This window comes from Rhincodon typus, chromosome 26, assembly GCF_021869965.1.
Source record: "Rhincodon typus isolate 14 chromosome 26, sRhiTyp1.1, whole genome shotgun sequence".
In the NCBI taxonomy this organism is placed as follows: domain Eukaryota; kingdom Metazoa; phylum Chordata; class Chondrichthyes; order Orectolobiformes; family Rhincodontidae; genus Rhincodon; species Rhincodon typus.
The window spans coordinates 40,982,638-41,001,341 of record NC_063357.1 but is presented as its reverse complement, the minus strand read 5'-3'; the positions used below and the strand labels follow the sequence as shown (position 1 = coordinate 41,001,341).

The 18,704-nt window shown below is 45.7% G+C and overlaps 1 protein-coding gene across 2 annotated transcripts in view; it reads left to right on the top strand.

Moving 5' to 3' along the window:
• LOC109911325 (spinster homolog 2 (Drosophila)) overlaps positions 1–18,704 on the top strand; it is a 93,949-nt gene that overhangs the window by 49,590 nt on the left and 25,655 nt on the right. For both annotated transcript variants that reach the window (XM_048612832.1, XM_048612833.1), the window contains exons 3-7: positions 1,038–1,174; positions 12,915–13,066; positions 14,956–15,022; positions 17,319–17,461; positions 18,206–18,358. In XM_048612832.1, coding sequence (XP_048468789.1) covers positions 1,038–1,174; positions 12,915–13,066; positions 14,956–15,022; positions 17,319–17,461; positions 18,206–18,358 — 652 coding nt within the window. The remainder of the gene's footprint in view (positions 1–1,037; positions 1,175–12,914; positions 13,067–14,955; positions 15,023–17,318; positions 17,462–18,205; positions 18,359–18,704) is intronic.

Below are 18,704 nucleotides of genomic sequence, written 5' to 3'. Positions count from 1 at the left end.
ACATTGTTTTATTTTTCAGGATAACTGGACTGGTTCAGCAGAATCTCATTTGGGATAAAGATCATAAAGTGAAAAGTCCATTGAAATCCGCCTGCAGCCTTCCTGAAAGCAAACTCAGGCAGAAATTGGTTTAATGCTGTGAGGTCTGGGGAGGCAGTGGTTATAGTGGTTATAGTGGTGCTGCCGCTGGACAGAGTCCTCGGTTAATGCGCTGGGGATACAGGTTCACATCTCACTGTGGCAGATGGTGGAATTTGAATTTGAAATCATCTACTGATATCAATTGTTGTTTAAAAACCCATCTAAAGGAAATCTGTCATCCTGACCCAGTCTGGTCTACATGTGAATCCAGGCTCACAGCAAGGTGGTTACTCACAACTGCTCTTTGGGTGATAAATGTTAGTTTGGTCACTATTGTCCATATCCCACGAATGAATATTTTAAAAAAATGAGTGACCAGGTGGGTAAATTGCTGGACAATGAGAGTGGTCCAAGTCTGCCACTAATGTACTACATGAAATGAGTGGGCTCTGTGGATATCAGCTTTGGCTCAGTGGGTAGCATATCCACCTCTGAACTTAAAGGTTATAGGTTTGAGCCCTACAGCTGCTGACTTGAGTGCAAAATCTTGGGGTAGCACTGAGGAGGCTGTCAGAGGCGATTAGGATCTTTGGGATGTTGTATTGTAACTAAGGCACTCAGGACATAATTTGTCTGAGTGGTTGTTGATGCATGGTTACAAAAACAGACACCAGGGAAAATTGTGGCATCTTTCCCAGCCTGCTGAGGCACCAGTTTAGTGATGATGTAAGGAGTTTCATCGGGGGGGCCAGAAGCAAAATAAATCTAGCTAGTGATCAAATTTTAGAGGTCCAGACCTAATGGTGACATCCAAGTCAAATTTGCAAGACATTTGATATATTGTCAGTGCTCCATGCTGACTGGAAACTGATGTGAAGTTTAGAGAGTGTTAATGTGAATGGCATTCCCCGAGTAAAAACTCATAACTAATTTGCTGATTTTCTCTCTCTCCCTAGTTTTCATCTGCAGCTTCATGGTGGCCACCCCTATCTTTGGTTTCCTTGGCGACCGCTTCAACAGGAAGTTCATTCTGAGCTGTGGGATATTTTTCTGGTCAGCCGTTACCCTGATCAGCTCCTTCATTACTAAGCCGGTGAGTTACAGAGGCATGCTTGTCCCCTCTCCCCATGAAAGGATAGGCCACCACGTTGGGAGGGATGGACAGGGCTTCACTAACCGCAGAGCTGGTCATTGCATTTCCTGTTCCCCCGGCCTCATCCACGCCCCAACCACTCTTCTCGCAAAGGTGTTGCCTCCTTGGCCTCTGGGTCTGGGACTAGGCCAGAGGCTAGGAATACTGCAGCCAGTAACTCACCTCCTGACTCCTCAAAGCCTGTCGCCATCTACAAGGCACAAGTCAGGAGCGCAATGGAATACACCCCACTTGCCTGGATGAGTGCAGCCCCAACAACACTCAAGAAGCTTGACACCATCCAGGACAAAGCAACCCGCTTGATCGGCACTACATCCACAAACATCCACTCCCTCCACCACTGACGCTCAGTAGCAGCAGTGTGTACTATCTCCAAGATGCACTGCAGAAATTCACCAAAGAATTCACCTCAGACAGCACCTTTCAAACCCACGACCACTTCCATCTCGAAGGACAAGGGCAGCAGATACACGGCACACTACCACCTGCAATTTTCCCTCCAAGCCACTCACCATCCTGACTTGGAAATATATTTCCGTTCCTTCAGTGTTGCTGGATCAAAATACAGGAATTCCCTCCCTTAGGGCATTGTGGGTCAACCCACAACATATGTACTGCAGCTGTTCAAGAAGGCAGCTCACCATCACCTTCTCGAGGGCATCTAGGGACAGGCAATAAATGCTGGCCAGCCAGTGACCCCCACATCCCACAAATAAATTTTTAAAAAAGAAATCAAGTCACAGTCGTTCAGATTAGACATTGGTAAATAAAGCCATTGCTTGCTGGTGTTCCAGCCATCAGTCCTTGTGTAATTCATAACCTGAGATAAAGTTCCCATTCATTCCATTGAGATTTGTCAAATGTTGCTGTGCAAATTGTGGCTAATTGAAAATTGTACAGTGAATTTTGTCCACTTTGAGGCTTTTGTACACATTGGTACAAGCAGAACAGGTGTGCTAGTGAGAGATCATGAAGGACCCATGTTTAACAGCTCAAGCAGAGATAGCTGTTTCTGTCCCAAAAACTTCACAGAATAGGTGTTGTGTTTAACCATATAACAACGGTCACTGCATTATACAACTTTGAGGTTCCATCTTAATTCACCTTGAACGGGGTGGGAAAGGCCTAAAGAGGAGTCACAAGTGATGCTACCGCCTCCATTTTGAAAGAGGCCTACATCAGGGTCAAGCCCATCCCTGATTCAGAGGACAGGCTCAGTTTTAGTTGTGAAATCAAGATCCTGTGACATGAATTGGGTCTCCTTAATTCTGGATGGGTGTTATCCCGGTCTGGATACATGAAAATAAAACACCAGAAACACCGGAAACGAATGTACTGGTTGGACTGGGCCTCCATTTTGAAGTACATGTCATTGGTCAATTTGAGCACTCTTACCTTCTGTAGCCCTCAGCCACTTTGATGGGAAGTGAAACAAAAGCGTCAAATTACTTTGCGTGGACCATGCGGGAGATTGAGGTGCGAGGCCGGAGCCTTGAAATGGCAGGCTTCCTCACCTCTGGAAAAGATCAGCCCTCAGCCCACATAAATCACCCTGAGCACGGGGAGAAACGCAAATCTTTTGCAAATTCCCTGCTTGCCCATTTTCAAAAAACTTTTACTTTCTTCCCCTGCATCGATCTGTGAACGTTCGAAGAAAACCACGAGCTGTTGCCAATCATTTTTCAACCAAACCACAAAAATGACGAGGGAGGGGTTGTTTCTGTTGGCAGCCCGGTGACAGTTGCCTCAGCTTGAACTGGGTGAACTAATTGCACAGGAAATGGGATGATCAAGTAGAACATTGGGTGGGGGGAGTGATGGAGGAGACGAGGGGCTGAAGGATTAAGCTATCAGTCTCAATATCAGAAAATGCCTGTCTCCCTTTTGATTTTCATGAAAGAGAAAGGGCACAGCAGCCTGAACTTTGAAATTCTTTTCAGACATCAACAAGCTTTCCCTACTTCAGAGGAATGTTGTGTTTGAATCGTGAAAAAAGCAATGAGTGATGAGCCCCACCCCTCATAATTAAAAGCCCACCCAGAACATCCCAATAGCAGAATAGTAGTTAATAACATCCCCCTGCAGAGAAAGAGACACTCATTCCCTAAGGGAGGCAATACTGGAGTCAGCCTCTGTTTCCGTTTGATCATTTTCTGCCCTGTATTTAGGTTTGAGGGTGTTTACAGTTCTAATTGGGAAACCCATGATTTAATTTAGCCCCCAGTCCAAATGAGCGCTTTATCTTCACTCCTTCGTGGGATGTACGTATCACTGGCAAGGCTGGTATTTGTTGCCCATCCCTAATTGCCCTTGAATTGAGTGCTCGCCTGTTTCAGAGGGCGGTTAACACTCGATCATGTTGCTGTGGGTCTGGAGTCACATGTAGGCCAGGCCAGATAAGGACAGCGTGCCCCTAAGGACTTCAGTGAACCAGATGGGTATTTTACAACATTAAGTGATGGTTAATAAAAACAGAAAGAACTGCAGATGCTGTAAATCAGGAACAAAAACAAAGTTGCTGGAAAAGAACAGTTCTGAGGAAGGGTCACCAGACCTGAAACGTTAACTCTGTATTTTCCTTCACAGATGTTGCCAGACCTGCTGAGCTTTTCCAGCAACTTTGTTTTTGATTAAGTGATAGTTGTCAGGACTGTTGTATGAAGAGAGATCAGGCAAACTGGACCTACATTCTCTAGACTTTTGAAGTCTGAGAGGTCATCGACTGTTGCCAAATACTTAAAGGGATAGAGAGGGTGGTTGCAGTAAGATGTTTTCCCTGACTGGGGAGTTTAAAACCAGAGGGTCACAGTTTAAAAATAAGAGGGATGCCAGTTAGGTCTGAGATGAGGAGACATTATTTTACTCAGAAAGTTATGAAATCTCTGGAATTCTCTACCATAGAAGGTTGTGGAAGCTCAGTCTTTGAATATGCTTAAGGTGGGGATTGGTAGATTCCTGGTTATCTGTAGCACACAGGGTTACAGGGATGGGGTGTGTGAAAGGCATTGATAAGTGCTCGATTAGTCATGATCGAATTGAATAGCAGGGCAGGCTCGATGGAGCTGAATGGCTCACTCCTGTTCCCATGGTCAGATGATTGAGTCTAACTTTTAAGTTCCACATTTAAAACTCGAATTTAATCCCTCCAGCTGCTGTGGTGGGATTTGAATCCACAGAATTAGCTTTACCAGTGTTGCTAACATCTCTCCATTGGAACAGCACTGTGCAATGGTCTCTCAATTCGGGGTTAGAGCAAAGGACCCTAGTTCCCTATCGTCCCTCCCTCCCCACCCCTACCCTCACCGTACCTGCAATCACAAGCTCGAGCAAGGAGTGTCAGGAGGAACAACAGCAGGTAAATGCAGCTGATATATTGGACGGTGGAGTGGGAATAATGGGCCTGTTCTTAGATTCTGTAATGAGCTTGTAACTCTGGTCCAACACGTTACTAAAAGTTTCCACCTATGCTCTTCCACTCCCACCTTCCCAAGTGTTATCACCCACTGGTTAGCCAACATGCGCATCATTGCGATATCCCTCCTCCTCATGTGAACAGTTACCATCTGGACCTTGACTGTTAGTCAAACCATATTTATTTTCCTGTCTCGGTACTTTCCTTGTTTCCCCTACAGTTTCTCCCCTGGTTTCACTCATAGCACAGTCTGAGAGATTCATCTTTACTTCCAGGAGACACCATGACAATCTGCGCACGCTAGAACTATAATTAAGTATAAATAAGTTTTGCCCTCAAGCTACAGAGAAGGGATTAAATCGAATCTAACCTTATTCTGGATAACAACATTGTCAAGAAAGAATTGCAATTGTTTAGCGCCTCTCATCAGGTCCCAAAGCATTTTACAGCCAATGACATAGTTTTGAAATGCAGTTATTGTAATGCTTGGGAACACTGTTGCCAAATTGTGCGGAGAAAGCTCCCACAAACAGCAATGCAATGTACTAGTGACCAGAAATAACAAGGTGTAGAGCTGGATGAACACAACAGGCCAAGCAGCATCAGAGGAGCAGGAAAGCTGACGTTTCGGCCTAGACCCTTCTTCAGAAAATCTTCTTGTTATCTCAGATTCTCCAGCATCGGTAGTTCCTACTATCTCTGAAACAATAGTGACCAGATGCTGGTTTCGGCGCTACACTGAAACAGAAGTCAAATGTCGCGGTGGAGTTTTTGGAGTGGGATGTGAACCCATAAAACATGAGATTCAGAGGCAGGGCTGAGCCTCATATGAAGAGAAGAAGCAAAGGGATCTGACAAGAAGCTCTTTTCCAGTTATCAGGGCAGGAAGCAGACTACTCTGTGCCTCAAGCCTGCTCTACCATTCAATAAGATCCCGCTGGGCGTGGAATCCACTTTCCTGCCTGCCCTTCCCATTACCTTAGACTCCCCCATCAATCAAAAGTTGAGCTTGGTCCTGAGTTTATTCAGTGATCCAGCCTCTGCTATTCTCTGGGGAAGATGGTCCCAAAGGTTGGTAGCACCTGCCCGAAGTCGCTCAGTTAGATGAGGTGACACAGGAAGATTAAAGATTCCGGTTGTCTGTGAGCACACAGGCCCACAGTACAAAGGGCTGAATCAGCAATGACCATACTCTTTGGAAGGTCATTGCAGACATGATAGGCTGAATGGCCTCTTCCCACGTTGTAGGGATTCTATGATTCTATTCTCTGATACCCAAGTAGGCTTGCTGACCATTACGCTGATGGGACATCGAGTCAGAGGTTTCTGTGTTCAGCGGTCAGCGACGTTCCTGTTTGTTAGAGAAATGGCAGTCAATCAGTGGGCTGGTGAGTGGACAAGTGAAAACCCCAACTCTGAGTACGGGCAAGGGATTGAAGGGCAGCTGGGCAAGAGGTGATACCTTCGGGAGAGAGTGAACATTGAGACTGAAAACATTATCGGAAGAAGCAGAAACAAATTGCATTGTGTGCTCCTGTTGGAGAGCTATAGCAAGGTTAGGCCAGAGGTGCCCTGGAATTTTGGGATGGCTCATTGAAACAGCGGATTTGGGATGTCCTGGTGTAGCAGACATCACTGATCTGTAGGTGGCAGTGCAGAGGGACTAACCAGATGTTGTTCCTAGAAGTTCTTCATCAGGTCATGGTAAGGACAAAGAATGAGACCATTTGGCCCATCATACCCATGCCAGTTTTCTTCAAGCGCAAATCTGCTAGCCCCATTCCCTGCCCTTTCCCCTTCTTGTTGCAAATGTTTTCTCTTCAAATAATCTTCCAAGAGCCACAACTGCAATCTCTCAGGCAGTCATTTCAAGATCCTAATCACTCACTTCGTAAAAAACACTTTTCATCTGCTGGATGCCTTACATCAGTGTTCTCGATCCTCCTGCAATTCTCCCCGTTGACTCTGACCAGACCCCTTCCCTCTATCAGCTCTTCCCTCAGCCTTCTCTTCTCCAAGGAGACCAATCCCATTGACTCTGCTCTATCCATGTGAGTGAAGTTCCTCATCCCTAAAAGTATTCTCGAATTACCAACCTGTATTTTAAATCCCTAAAGTAGAATAAGGATCCTCTTCAGCCCGTGTGTCTATTTTAATTATCTGGCATATACGTTAAATCATGAGCCCAGTCATAAATAAATCATGAAGCCATTCTTTCTTGGAAGACTGCCATGCTAACTTCAAATTTCCATTTTATTCCTGAAACCTTACAATGGGTATTTTGCCAGATTGCGTCTTCAGATGGAGCTCTGAGTTGGAGCAGAGCTGAATGTCGGTTTTCTTTTGCTTCGTCTGAAATATCTTTTTTTCAAATCACTCAACTGGCAAGATGAACTGCTGCAATGTTCTCGCTGTTGGTTGATCAGAGTCAGCTGGACCATCGGTATTTAATGTGCGCAGACTGTTTGGTCCCTGAGGCAATTACTAAATAATCCACAGCGCACTTCAACTCAACTCTTGTAATCTAGCATCTGAGTCCTGGTATCTAATATTAGCAGAATGAGTCAAACACATAGGAAAGGGTTCTGCTCTATGAACTTAATCCTTTCAAGTGTTTGTGCAGGTTAATCCAGCCTGTTATACTTGCCGCGTTTTGTTTTACATCTTGAAAATTGGATGACGCTTGTTAACATTCACACCATGCTGATCTTCCTGTCTTGCTAATGCTTAGCTTGTAACATTCATTCTTTTTCTCTGAAGCTCTCAATGGCCTTGCCCCTCCTTATATTTCTACCCTCCTCCAGCCCTACTCTCCCTAAGATTTCCTAGTTCCAGTTTATTGAGCATCCCAGATTTTAATCGCTCCATCATTGCGGCTGTACCTTCTATTGCTTAGGTCCCAGGACTCTGGAATTCCCTCGCTACACCCCTCAATTTTTCTCCCGCTCTTCCACCCTGTTAGCTTCTGCTAAAACCCTATATTCCCTTTGACCTTAATCTTACCTTAATATCTATCATGTGACTTGGTGTCAAATTTTTTTCTGATAATGCATCTTTGGAGACCCTTGAAAGGTTTTACTTTGGTAAAAATGCTACATGAATGTAAGCTGTAACGTTCTTAAATAAAAACAGAAAGTGTTGGAGAAACTCAGCAGGTCTGTGGAGATAGAAACAAAATTAATATCTCATCAGAATGACTCTCCTTTGCAATTTTGTAACCAGTTCTGAAGAAGAGTCATGCCAGACTATTTTTTCTTTCTTCATTCACGGGATGTGGGCATCGCTGGCTAGGCAGCATTTATTGCCCATCCCTAATTGCTCAGAGGGCAGTTCAGAGTCAACCACATTGCTGTGGGTCTGGAGGCACATGCAGGCCAGACCAGGTAAGGATGGCAATTTCCTTCCCTAAAGGGCATTAGTAATATTAACGAATGTTGACTCGAAATGTTAACTCTGTCTGTCTCTTCAGGTGCTGCCAGACCTGCTGATGCTCTGGTTTTATTTCAGATTTCCAGCATCTGCAGTATTTCGCTTTTAATTTTGCTCTTGTCAGAATGTCCTTCTTATTCTGGATGACCACCTCACTGACTTGCAGTTAATTCCCGCGGTCTTACCCTCCATGGAACCAATCAGTTGGTGTTCATTTGGCCTTCGATCATCAGGAATTCAGGGTAGAGGCAACAATCAGAATTTTCACCCACAACCCCACCTCCCCAAGAACTTCGTAGTCAATCAAATGTCCCCAGTACGTACATTCATAAAGGGATAGAATTAATGGGCTGAATAGTCTTTTGCTCATCCTTTAACATAGAAACACAGAAGATAGGAGCAGGCATAGGCCATTCAATTCCTTGAGCCTGCACAACCATTCAGTATGATCATGGCTGATCATCCAACTCAATACCCTAATCCCACCCTCCTCCCCATGTCCTTTGATCCTTTTACAAGGGTTAGATCTACCTCCTTCTTGAAAATACATAGTGTTTTTGTTTCAATGCTTTCTGTGGCAATGAATTCCACAGGATCACCATTCTCCAGGGAAACAAATTTCTCCTTATTTCAGTCTTAAAGGTTTACCCCTTGTCGTTAAACTATGAGCCTGGATTCTGGATACCCCCATCATTAGGGACACCCCAACCTGTCTAGTTCTGTTAAAATGTTATAGGTTTCCTTGAGATTCCCCACATTCTTCTCAACTCCAGTGAATACGATCCTAACTGGTTCAATCTCACCTCATATTGTCAATCCTGCCATCCCAGGAATTAATTTGGTAAACTTTAATGGGTTAAGATGCCTGAAGTCACAGTGCCTCCAATATATTGAGACCACTTACTGAACAAACTCAGATTGTACAGTTCATAGAATCCCTACAGTGTGGAAACAGGCCCTTTGGCCCAACAAGTCCACACCAACCCTAGACATCCTACCCAGACTCATCCCCTTATAACCTACTTAATCTACACATCCCTGAGCACTATGGACTATTTAACATGGCCAATCCACCTAGCCTGCACATCTTTGGACTGTGGGAGGACACTGGAGCACCCAGAGGAAACCCACACAGACACAGGGAGAATGTGCAAACTCCACACAGACAGTTGCCCGAGGGTGGAATTGAACCCAAGTCCCTGGAGCTGTGAGGCAGCAGTGCTAACCACTGAGCCACCATGCCACCCAGCGTCCATCCTCCTTTCAGGACAAACAAAGCCCCTTGTACTCAATCCTGAATCCTGAGAGTCTGATACTTTACCTGATACAATGGTTTGACAATCCTTTCACATTGTGTTGGAAAATGGAGTTGAGGTAGAAGGTCAGCCATGATCTTGTTGAATGGTGGGGCAGGCTTGCGGGGCCGAATGGCTTCCTGCTGCTGCTTCAATTTCCTGTGTTTCTATAAACTGCATAAAGCTACCTGGGCATGAAAGGTGTCACCAGTTACATCAGAAAATTGCACCACCATGAGCAAATCCTAATGAAAACAAAACCTGCCACATCGTCTACAAATATCCTTTAGAGGATTGTGAACTGTACTCTTAATCTGCAAGCTCTTCCTTTGTACAAAATTGCATGAGCAGGAGTGTTCCTGACACATACAGATCTAGGCAAACGAATCTAATTATAGGTTAACGTCATCTGTAGGGATTTTAACACACCAGAGAAATATTCATTACAGATGCAAGGATTAACTCCTTTGATTGATTTTGCCATGATTTTAATAAGGACTGAATCTCATAACCACTTTTAATTTCTTGGCTGCTTTCACAGAATCACTGAGCACTGATGGAGGCCACTCAGCCTATCGTGCCTGCACTAGTTCTTTGAAGGAGCTATCCGATTAGTCCCTCTCTCCTAATATTTCCTCTGCAGATCTTATCTTTTTGAGCGTACATCAATTTACTATTGATAGTTATCGCCACACCTTCATCCCAGAACAGTGTAATTTGCAGTCTGTGTTTTATCGTCCTGCATGTTTCAGTCAAGGAGCTTGACACTATTCAGGACAAAGGAGCTCTCTCAATTGACACCCCCTTCAGTGTTCACTCCCTCCGTCACTGATGTCCAGTGGCAGCAGTGTGTATTAGCTACAAGATGGACTGCTGAAATTTAGTAGACTCCTCAGATAGCACCTTCCAAACCCACGACCACTTCCATCTAGAAGGACAAGGGCAGCGGATATATGGGAACACCACTCCCTGAGAGTTCCGCTCCAAGCCACTTACCATCCTGACATGGAAATATATTGCCGTCTCTTCACTGTCGCTGGGTCAAAATCCTGGAACCCCCACACTGTGGGTGTACCCATATCCCATAGATCACATCAGTCTAAGAAGGCAGCTCACCACCATCTTCTCCAGAGCACTCAGGATGGGCAATAAATGCAGGTCCAGCGCACGATCTCCAAACCAATGAACAGACAAAAAAAAATAAAAGTCACCACGTTCTTCTGCTAGTTAACTAAAGCCTACATCCTTTCTACAGTCTCTTCTGTCTGGTCGCAGGTTATCTGGCAAAGCGAACATCTAACTTCCTGAATAAAAGCAAAATACTGCGGATGCTGTAAATCTGAAACAAACACAGAGAAGGCTGGATAAACTCAGCAGGTCTGGCAGCATCTGTGGAGAGAGAAACGGAGTTAATATTTCGAGTCCAGTATGACTCTTCTTCAAGTTTTATTTAAATTCTTAAACTCACTGAGTCTGCCTTTTCTAGAAGCCTTCAAAACCTAGGCCTAAAATGCCAAGAATGTAACTTTTGGAACAAAACAAATGCTGCACAGAAATTGGCAGAAAGGTGTCCAATTTGTGTAAAAAAAAATTTCCAAGTTGTGACTTTATCCAAACGTGGGCAGAATAGACACTATGGATGTGGCCCATTAATTGCCATCTCTTTAAGGAGGTGCCAATCATTAGCTCTACCAAAGAGTCTTGGCTAATGCCCATTGAGAACGACAGATATTTCTAGAAGAGGAACAAGAGGAGGCCATTCAGCCCCTCAATTGTTAAGCCATTCCAGGAGATGGTGCCTGATCTAGACTGCCAACAACCTAACAAAACTCTATCGATCTCAGTCTTAAAAATTTCAAGACTCCTTGTATTTTGGAGGTGGGGTGGAGTTGGTTGGAGAGGATAGTATTTCAGTTACTACATTTTATTTTAAGTGAAATATTGCTTCCTGATTTCCTTCTCGACAGCCTATCCCCACTTTTAGGTTTGTGCTTTCGTCTAGACAAGATCAGAGTAACCAGTTTCTCAGTATCAAGCACATCGAATGCTTTTTGATTATTATAAATGGTTTTTGATGCAAGCAGTGTTTAATCCCCTCTGCTCCAGGAACATGCTTAATCAATACAATCTGCACTTACAATTTAATCATTTTATCTCTGGTCTTCTTCGAGTTGAAAAGCATTGTATCCTCTCCAAGGTCAGTATAACCTGCCTGAGGTAGAGTGCTCAGTACTGAATATAGTACTCATTCCAGATTGACATAAAACAATTGAAACATAGCTTCAGCCTTACAACAACAACCTGCATTCGTCTAGCACTTTCAATGCAGCGAAAAGCCCGAAGGCACCACACAGCAGTGTCATCAGGCATCTATATCCATCGAAGGACATTAGCATGGGTGACCAAGTGCTTGGTAGGTTTTAAATGAGTGCAGGCAATCAGGGTGCACAGATCAGATCTGCCGGTAGCCATAGTGACCGCAGAGTAATGTGCTGGATCAGCTGTACTCCCAAATGCGAAACAAGAGCCCCCTCCCAATTGGAGATTTGAAGCTGTCATGTGTCTGAATCACCAGCGTTTCGAGATTGACCATGAAACGCAAGAGTTATAGGGAGAGGCTGGATAGACTGGGATGTTTTTCACTGGAGCATAGGAAGTTGAGGGGTGACCTTATAGACGTTTATAAAATCATGGATGTTATAGATAAGTTGAATGCGAGTTGTCTTTTCCCTAGTTTGGGAGCTTTCAAGACTGAGGGGATGTATTTTTAAGGTGAGAGGAGAAAGATTGGATCAAGAGGTCTGTTTCCATGCTGTAAGACTCTCTGTCCAATCCAGCGATTATAGTCTGTCCCTAATTGCCCTTGGGAAGGTGATGAGCTGTCACCTTGAACCGCTGCAGTCCTAGGGCAATTCCAGTGGAGGTCTGACCCCACTCTTTGTCTCATTATTGCAGTACCTCCATAAATGACTCCACACACTCTCTCTGTCTGTTTGTCCCTCTCTCTCTCTCTCACTCTCTCTCTCCCCCATCTATCTCTCACTCTCTCTTGGTTTCAATCAAAGCCTTGGTAGAGAGAGCTCGATCTCTGTTCTTGCAGAGAAAGTAGATCCCAGGCACGAGGACTATTATTGAGCGAGTGTCAGTGCAGGCAAATGGTGCGTACATCTTCAAGGATGGCATGACAATCAAATAATTTTCTCAATCATATGAAAAGCACACCACTGCCTCCCATTGTGTGTGTAGCAAATGCTATTATGGCAGCAACCTGCAATTTTACACCCTTAATGCCAAAAAAAGGACCCAGGTTACTTCAGTGAGTTATTTGGTTGTGCTGATTAATATTCCCACCTTTCCACAAGGAACTGAGCAAAGGCTTTAACCATTGGTAGCGCTGTAGAGCTGGGATGTTGGAGCCCTGATTTAGCAAATTCTAGTGGGAAAATTCCAGGAACAGGCAGAATGAGACTTGCATTGTTCAGTTTGAATATGAGGAAATGCGTGCTCACTGTTTTACCTTCGCGTCAATGTGCTTACTCCTCAGAACTTCTGGCTCTTTCTCATCTCGAGAGGTCTGGTCGGGTTTGGTGAGGCCAGCTACTCCACAATCGCTCCCACCATCATCGCTGACATGTTTACCAAAGACACCAGAACCTGTATGCTGTCCTTCTTCTACTTTGCTATTCCACTGGGAAGGTATGGCACTGAGTTTCTGTGCTTTTAAAGTTTGTTCTCAAGTTGTGGCCATTTATTGCTCATTCCTCTGATGTGTTTATCCCTTCATGGGATGTGGGTGTCAGTTGTGAGGCCAGCATTTGTGAGCCATCCCTAATTGCCCTTGAACTGAGAAGTTTACTCAGCTTTTCAGGGGGCAGTTAACTGTTACTGTGGGTCTGATGTCACATGTACATCAGACCAGATAAGAACTGCAGATTTAACCTCAACAGTATTAAAGTCATAGAGTCATAGAGATGCACAGCACGGAAACAGACCCTTCGGTTCAACTTGTCCATGCTGACCAGATATCCTAAATTAATCTAATCCCATTTGCCAGCATTTGGCCCATATCCCTCTAAACCCTTCCTATTCATGTACCCATTCTGATGCCTTTTAAATGTTGTAATTGTACCAGCCTCCACCACTTCCTCTGGCAGCTCGTTCCATACACGCATCACCCTCTGTGTGAAAAAATTGCCCCTTATGTCCTTTTTAAAATTTTCCCCTCTCACCTTTAAACCCTCTAGTTCTGGACTCCCCCACACCAGGTAAAAGACATTCACCCCATTCATGTTCCTTATGATTTTATAAACCTGTATAAGGTCATCCCTCAGCCTCCCACGCTCCAGGGAAAATTGCCCCAGTCTATTCAGCCTCTTCCTATAGCTCAAACCCTCCAACCCTGGCAACATCCTTGTAAATCTTTTCTGCACTCTCTCAAGTTTCACAACATCATTCCTATGGCAGGGAGACCAGAATTACATGCAGTATTTCAAAAGTGCCCTAACCAATGTCCTGTACAGCTGCAACATGACCTCCCAACTCCTATACTCAATGCACTGACCAATAAAGGTAAGTATACTAAGTGCCTTCTTCACTACCCTGTTTACCTGCGACTCCACTTTCAAGGGTGTTAATGAACTAGATGGGTTATTACAACAAGTGACGATAGGTCACCACTTTCAATTTCAGATTTGATTCCATTTACATGCCACCAGCCGCTGTGGTGAGATTTGAACCCATGTCCCCAGAGCATTTGCCTGGGTTACTACAGCGACATTGTCACCATTTCCCCACAGATCCCTTCAGAAGGTTGTCACCTTCCAGAACTTGATCAATCCCATGTGTTTGGAGGAGATGCAACGGCAAGCCAACTGCCTGCAAGGTTAGAGAGTGGTTAAGAGTCAACCATGGTAGGTGGGACTCACGTGCCCAGCTCGATCATGACATGAATGTACCATTTGGGCTTTTGAGACAATTTACCAAACAGAAATTTTCTAACCCACATGATCATGGATGTTATGATGTACCTCTTGGGTAGGTGGGACTTCAACCTGGACCTCCAAGCTCAGAGGTAGGGGCATCACCACTGCACCACAAAAGCCCATTTTTACTAAATATTGGAGTTAAGAAACCCATTTGCCTGTCCCCTTCTAACTGCCGTAATTATCCCTCTTCTCCTAAATCAGGGACTAAAGTTGCACAGAACCTCCACCACATGAAGACATAGGCCTTATCAAACACTGAGCTGAGCCACCTACCCCTCCTCGTCTTTCCCAAATTCACAGCCCTCCCGATTACAAAGCGTGCGACCATCCTCATGTTCAATGGAACAGCATGATGTCAGGTTGGAGGGTGTATTGGGTGAGTGGGTGTGGATGACAATGTAGTCAGGTGCATAAATCACTGACCACTTCAGCTATTGGGCAGTGCCCGGGAGAAGAATCCGAGGAAACAGTTGCTTGCTCCAGGAGCGTCGGGAATGCTACCCCAGCCCAGTGTGTGAGTCTCCCAGCTCCCCTGTTCCTCAGAAGCGAAGTATTGCACTAATGATGCTTTAATAACGTTTGCTACCGCTTTCCTCACAGTGGACTCGGCTACGTTCTGGGATCCTGTGTGACACAGGCGTCTGGAGACTGGCACTGGGCACTGCGGGTGAGTGTTCACCCTCTTCCTATCATGTTCTCCTGTGTTTTTTTGGTCTGAGTGATTTATTGTGTTGAATGTAGGACATATTCTCGCTCTGCAGTGTGGCTGCTTGCAATGGCCTACATTTCTGGAATGTAGGTCAATGGGGAGTGGGGAGAATGCACTGCTGCAGAAATGCTTCCTGTTGTCTGTTCTCTGTAATAACAGGGGATCTCCTTCTAACATTTCGAGGACCTCCATCATGAGATCTGTTTTTGACTATGGCACAACATAGGGAATTCACTCTGTGTTGTGTGAATTTCCTGCAGTTTATCTAGGCTTATGAGAATGCATCTTGACTGTACCAGATATATCATCTTGTAAAGATAGCCTGACCAATGTTTATGCCTCAGCCAATATGATAGAAGCAGATTATCTGGTCATTTGTGGGAACTTGCATGTAAATTGACTGCTACATTGCAACAGAGACTACATTTCAATTTTTAAAATATCTGGATGTGGGCCTATATCATGTACCCACAATTGCCCCTTTATATTCTTGATCCCACTGCAGTTTATTGGACCACAGGGACTCTCCCAGTGCTGTTAGGAAAGGAGAGCCAGGATTTTGACCCACAAACAACAAAGTACAGGGGTTCCCCAATTTACAAACACGATCCTGTACAGGGGGTGTAATTTTAAAGATCTGACATACAAATGTATCCCTGTACTTACAAACAGCTCTTTTATGTTGCCCTGGATTGTGTACTTATGAGACTTGTCAATGGACTCAGTACAGAACCGGTTGCAACCCAGTAATGGTAGTTAATTGGCTGTGATACACTTTAGAATATTCTAAGGGTAGAGAGACACTGTAAGTTGCTGATCCTTTCCAATGCCTGGCTACCAGCCACTTGACTGAAACATGCAAGATGTTCTCAACAGGTTGGATGCGGAGATGATATTTCCCCTGGTGGGAGAATCGTGAACTACAGCTCGCCAGGGTTTCAAACTAAGGGATCACCCATTTAGAACAGACAAGAGGAGAAATGTTTTTCTCTGCAGATTGTATTTCCAAGGTGGCGGAAGCAGAGTCCTTAATATTTTTAAGGTGGATGTAGATGGATTTTGTCAAGCAAAGGGGTGAAAGGTTATCGGAGAATGGAGAAATGTGGATTTGAGCTCGCAGTCAGATCAGACGTGGTCCAATTGAATGGCAGAGCAGGCACGAGGGGCCGAATGGCCTTCTCCTGTCCCTTGTTTATATAAATTTTAGGTTCGATAAGAATGACCTGTCCACCTCTTCCAATTACTGGAGAAAACAATCGACCACATGGAAACTACCAAACCTCCTAGAGTGTGTGTAATGCTTGTGACAGCCAACTTAATGTTGGGTTTTTTGAAGCATAAAAGAATTGTTTTGATCGAAAGCCCATAGTGCTCCAAAGGCTTTAATTAGAGTCAGGCTGCGTGTCACTACAGATGCTGCAGTCTGCTGTTTCCCAGTTTTACAGGCTCCGCTCACAGATCATGATAGTATAAATACTTGGACATAGTCTCAGAGCCTGGGCGCAGTAATGTGTATAAAGGGTCCAATGTGTTGTATACACTGTCCTCTTGCCTTTTGCTTTTTTTCTTTATTCTTTCACAGAACGGGTATCATTGCCATTTAGTACTCATGAACTGAATGGCTTGACAGGGCCATTCCAGAGGGCAGTTAAGAGTCAGCCACTTTGCTGTGGGTCTGGAGTCACCTGTATCATAGAATCTCCACCCCAGGGCAGAAAGAGGCCATTCGGCCCATCAAATCCGCACCAACCCTCTGAAGAGCATCCCACCCAGGCCCACCCCTGTAACCTACCTAGTCTGCACATCCCTGAACACTGTGGGGCAAATTTAGCATGGCCAGTCCACCTAACCTGCACATCTTTGGACTGTGGGAGGAAACCGGAGCACCCGGAGGAAACCCACGCAGACACGGGGAGAACGTGTAAACCCCACACAGACAGTCGCCCAAGGGTGGAATTGAACCCAAGGCCCTGGTGCTGTGAGGCAGCAGTGCTAACCACTGAGGACCAGACAATGTAGGGATGGTAGACTTCCTTCCGAAAAGATCTTTAATGAACTAGCGGATTAATCGATGATGGTTTTCATGACTGGGACTAGTTTTGCAATGCTGCTTTTACTTCAATTAATATAAATCTCACCGGGTGCCCTGGGAACATGGCTATCAGTGACATGATGAGCACAATGTGATTTCGTGGCCAGTCTGCTATCTCCATGCCTCTCGTTTCAAATGAAACATTTCTCTGCTCCCAAACAGGTGACCCCAGCCATGGGCTTCGCCGCAGGGACCCTCATCATCCTACTGGTCCCTGAGCCAAAGAGAGGAGCTGCAGAGCAGCAGCTGGTGCAACTTCGAGCCAGTACCTCCTGGACCAAAGATATGAAGGCCGTGGTGAAAATGTAAGAGTAATGTGATGGTGTGCGATGGGGTGGCTGCTCAGTCATAAGCTCAGTAAGGGAATGCCAGGGGAGATGGGGATGCGGAATGGAGGGAGCGCCGCACTGTTGGGGATTCAGTGCTGAGGGAGCGCCGCACTGTCGGGGGGTCAGTGCTGAGGGAGCAACGCACTGTCAGAGGGTCAGTGCTGAGGGAGCGCCGCACTGTCGGAGGGTCAGTGCTGAGGGAGCGCCGCACTGTCGGAGGGTCAGTGCTGAGGGAGCGCCGCACTGTCGGAGGGTCAGTGCTGAGGGAGCGCCGCACTGTCGGGGTGTCAGTGCTGAGGGAGTGCTGCAATGCCAGAGGTGCTCCCTTTTAATTGAGACATAAAGTTGCAATGCTGTTTGCCCCCTCAGTTTGAAATAAATCTCCCTCTGTAATATCTCGAGGAATGTCGTGGGAGTTCTCCCAGATATCCTGACTGATGTTTGACCCTGCACCCACAACCCCCAAGCAGTGTGAATAGCCTTCAACTCTTACCTGTTTATGGGATCTTGCTTTGCATAAACTGACTCTTGTTTGCTGTACCTCACAGCAGTCAGCGCACTTCATTCATTGTGAAGCGTGCTGGGAGGCTGACACAGGCGCTATACAAACGCAGGTTCACCCCCGAGCGGGTTTTGAACACTGCAAACAGGAAACACGAGATTGGGGCCCACAGCCCATGGTCGAATGTCTAACGCCTTTTCCCGATCTGCCCCTCGCAGCCCAAGCTTTGTGTTCTCCACTCTGGCCTCAGCCTCTGTGTCCTTTGCCACTGGTGTGCTGGGCGTGTGGATCCCGCTGTACCTGTTTCGGGCAGAGGTTGTACAGAAGAACATTGAGCCGTGCACTGCGGAGCCATGCAGTGGCAGAGACAGGTAAGGCTCCCTGCGATCGGGGCACCGTCACTTCATCAGGTAGGGGCAGCGAAACCATCACAAGCTGCGGCTCTCTGATGTACCCCTCCCAGTTCTCAAACCACACCAACTGGAGCTTGGGTACTGCCCAGGGTGGGGGGGCACTCTGTGCTAGAGTGAGGACCATAGGCCCATGCTGAGTGACATCTGCCCTTGTTCCTGGTGCTCCCTGATAGCCATTCTCCATGTGAGATCCCAGACACTCCAAATAGTCAACAAAACTGAATTATCAGGAAAGGGTGAGACAACAAGGTGTAGAGCTGGATGAACACAACAGGTCAAGCAGCATCAGAGGAGCAGGAAGGCT